General features: G+C 43.4%; 1 protein-coding gene across 1 annotated transcript; it reads left to right on the top strand.

The window, feature by feature from the left end:
- The first annotated feature begins 514 nt into the window (after window positions 1–514).
- LOC127662889 (transmembrane protein 121) lies at window positions 515–1,929 on the top strand. Its single transcript, XM_052154279.1, has one exon. It carries the CDS (start codon window positions 515–517, stop codon window positions 1,463–1,465), a length of 951 nt encoding a protein of 316 aa, XP_052010239.1. The 3' UTR covers window positions 1,466–1,929.
- The last annotated feature ends 442 nt before the right edge of the window (window positions 1,930–2,371 follow it).

The following is a 2,371-nucleotide window of genomic DNA, read 5'->3' as shown; positions in this document are numbered from 1 at the left end:
GAGAAAGAGAGCTTTGACCTTCCATTCTATCTTCACGACTGACAATACCCCTGCGCATTCTGAGCTCCAATGCAAGAGTAGGAGACAACACAATCTAGCACAATCTCACAACTATGCTGCTTATGTGGGTCAGCTGACACAGATGAGTAGACCCATGTCTGTAAGGTCAGGAAGTCATCACGATCTGCCTCAGCAGAGGATACACACGTTTGTACAGATATACCCCACACATTTTAAATTAGAAAGATACTGTCATGCTGACAAGCTTGGTCCATGGAGGTTGAGAGCCATGTGAATCTCTGAATGCAGTGAAGAGCAGCCACTGCAGACCAGACTCTGGGGAGCTTTGCTGAATAGGCTGATGTTCCAAATGCACATGGACATGACGTTCCCCTATCATAAGAGTCAGCAATGATGGACAACAGTTTGCATACCATGAAATAACCTTGAAGAAACATTTTGAAGGATACCATTGGACTATTTTTTACTTTGTTAACCAGACAGGTAGAGCACCATGGTACTGCCACCCCCTGACAAGCGGCATGTGTGTCTAACCACCATTGTAATCATGACCAGTATGGCATTCATGGATGCGTACCTTGTGGAGCAGAACCAGGGACCACGAAAAATTGGCGTCTGCATCATTGTTCTGGTTGGGGATATTTGCTTTCTTATAGTCCTCCGTTATGTGGCAGTTTGGGTGGGTGCCGAGGTAAAGACTGCAAAACGCGGCTATGCCATGATCCTCTGGTTCCTCTACATATTTGTTCTGGAGATCAAGCTTTACTTTGTCTTCCAGAACTACAAGGCCGACCGTAAAAGTCTGGAGACAGTTGCTCGGAAAGCGTTGACTTTGTTGCTCTCAGTTTGCATACCAGGGCTGTACCTTGTTCTGGTTGCGCTCGACAGCATGGAGTACATAAGAACCTTCCGAAAGAAAGAGGACATGCGGGGTCGACTGTTCTGGGTGGCACTTGACCTGTTGGATGTACTGGACATCCAAGCCAACCTGTGGGAGCCACAGCGGACAGGTCTGCCCATCTGGGCCGAGGGTCTGATGTTCTTCTACTGTTACATCCTGTTGCTGATTCTGCCATGTGTTTCTCTAAGTGAGATCAGCGTGCAGGGTGAGCATGTTTCACCTCAGAAGATGATGCTTTACCCTGTCCTCAGCTTGGTGACCATCAACATTGTCACAATCCTCATTAGAGGTGTTAACATGGTGTTATTCCAAGACAGCCGGGTCTCGACCATCTTCATCGGCAAGAATGTTGTTGCCATCGCCACCAAAGTCTGCACCTTCCTGGAGTACCGACGACAAGTTAAGGAGTTCCCTCCTCAAGATCCTGCAGGCATTGCCATGGAAATACAGCAGAACTCTGTGCCACATAATCAAACTCTGCCAAATGCCACTACCACCCTCCAAGAAGAGCCCTCACCTGCCCGTGAGGTCATTGACACGTGACCTGAGCTAACAAAAATGTTGCATCATTTTCAAAAATACAAGATTAAACTTGAGCATTAAGGTTCACAGGGAAAGAAGGAAACCTTAGAGAGTCTAGACCAGGGTAAGTTTTTCTTCCTGTTTTGAAGAATTCTTTTAAAGTCATGCTCATCTAAGCCGAGTGATTAAAGGCCATTAATGCTCAGATGCAAAAATGGCAGCTCTCAAGTTCTACGATCATGATTTTCACTGTATTTTGTCATTTTAAGCAGCCAATTTATTATGTTACATTTGGGATGTTTTTTAAAAAGATTTGTGTGACATACAGTTGGCTCACCTTGCTGATGAGCAGACCCGCCTTCAATATGTGCCTGCAGAACTCTGCAGAATTGGATTGACCATCATTTGCATTCACACATTTCTACACATCCCCCAGCCCTTGCATGTATATTTATTTTAAAAATAAAATTCTTAATTTATTTTGCTTTCAGCTACCATTAAGAGTGCTGTATTCTCGGATCAGTACAATTTGCCATGTTCACTGTTTCCATATTTTGTTTGATTTGAAAATGAAAATGATTACTTGCGTGTTAAGGTGAGAGCATGCTTTAATGGAAAACACAAAACTCTCATCGGATTCCCTTACTTGGGATTTAAATGTGAACTAGAAACTTTTAGTTTGTCAAAATGTGTGTGTGTGTGTGTGTGTGTGTGTGTGTGTGTGTGTGTGTGTGTGTGTGTGTGTGTGTGTGTGTGTGTGTGTGTGTGTGTGTGTGTGTAGAGAGATTGAGAGTAAGAATGAGAGAAAGGTTTGGAATCCAAGGATCATTGAAAAACAGATGATATTGGATATCACTGAGAGGTATTTCACAATTTTTGAATAGAGAAAGAGAGCTACATTAATTAATACACAATCATGTTTTTAAA

The sequence above is a fragment of the Xyrauchen texanus genome, chromosome 22 (genome assembly GCF_025860055.1).
Source record: "Xyrauchen texanus isolate HMW12.3.18 chromosome 22, RBS_HiC_50CHRs, whole genome shotgun sequence".
Taxonomy (NCBI): Eukaryota; Metazoa; Chordata; class Actinopteri; order Cypriniformes; family Catostomidae; genus Xyrauchen; species Xyrauchen texanus.
The sequence above is the reverse complement of the archived record's forward strand: the minus strand, read 5'-3'. Positions and strand labels throughout refer to the sequence as shown.

Coding starts and splice junctions, on each gene's coding strand:
- LOC127662889 (XM_052154279.1), top strand. CDS start 515: ATGGTACTGCCACCCCCTGACAAGCGGCATGTGTGTCTAACCACCATT.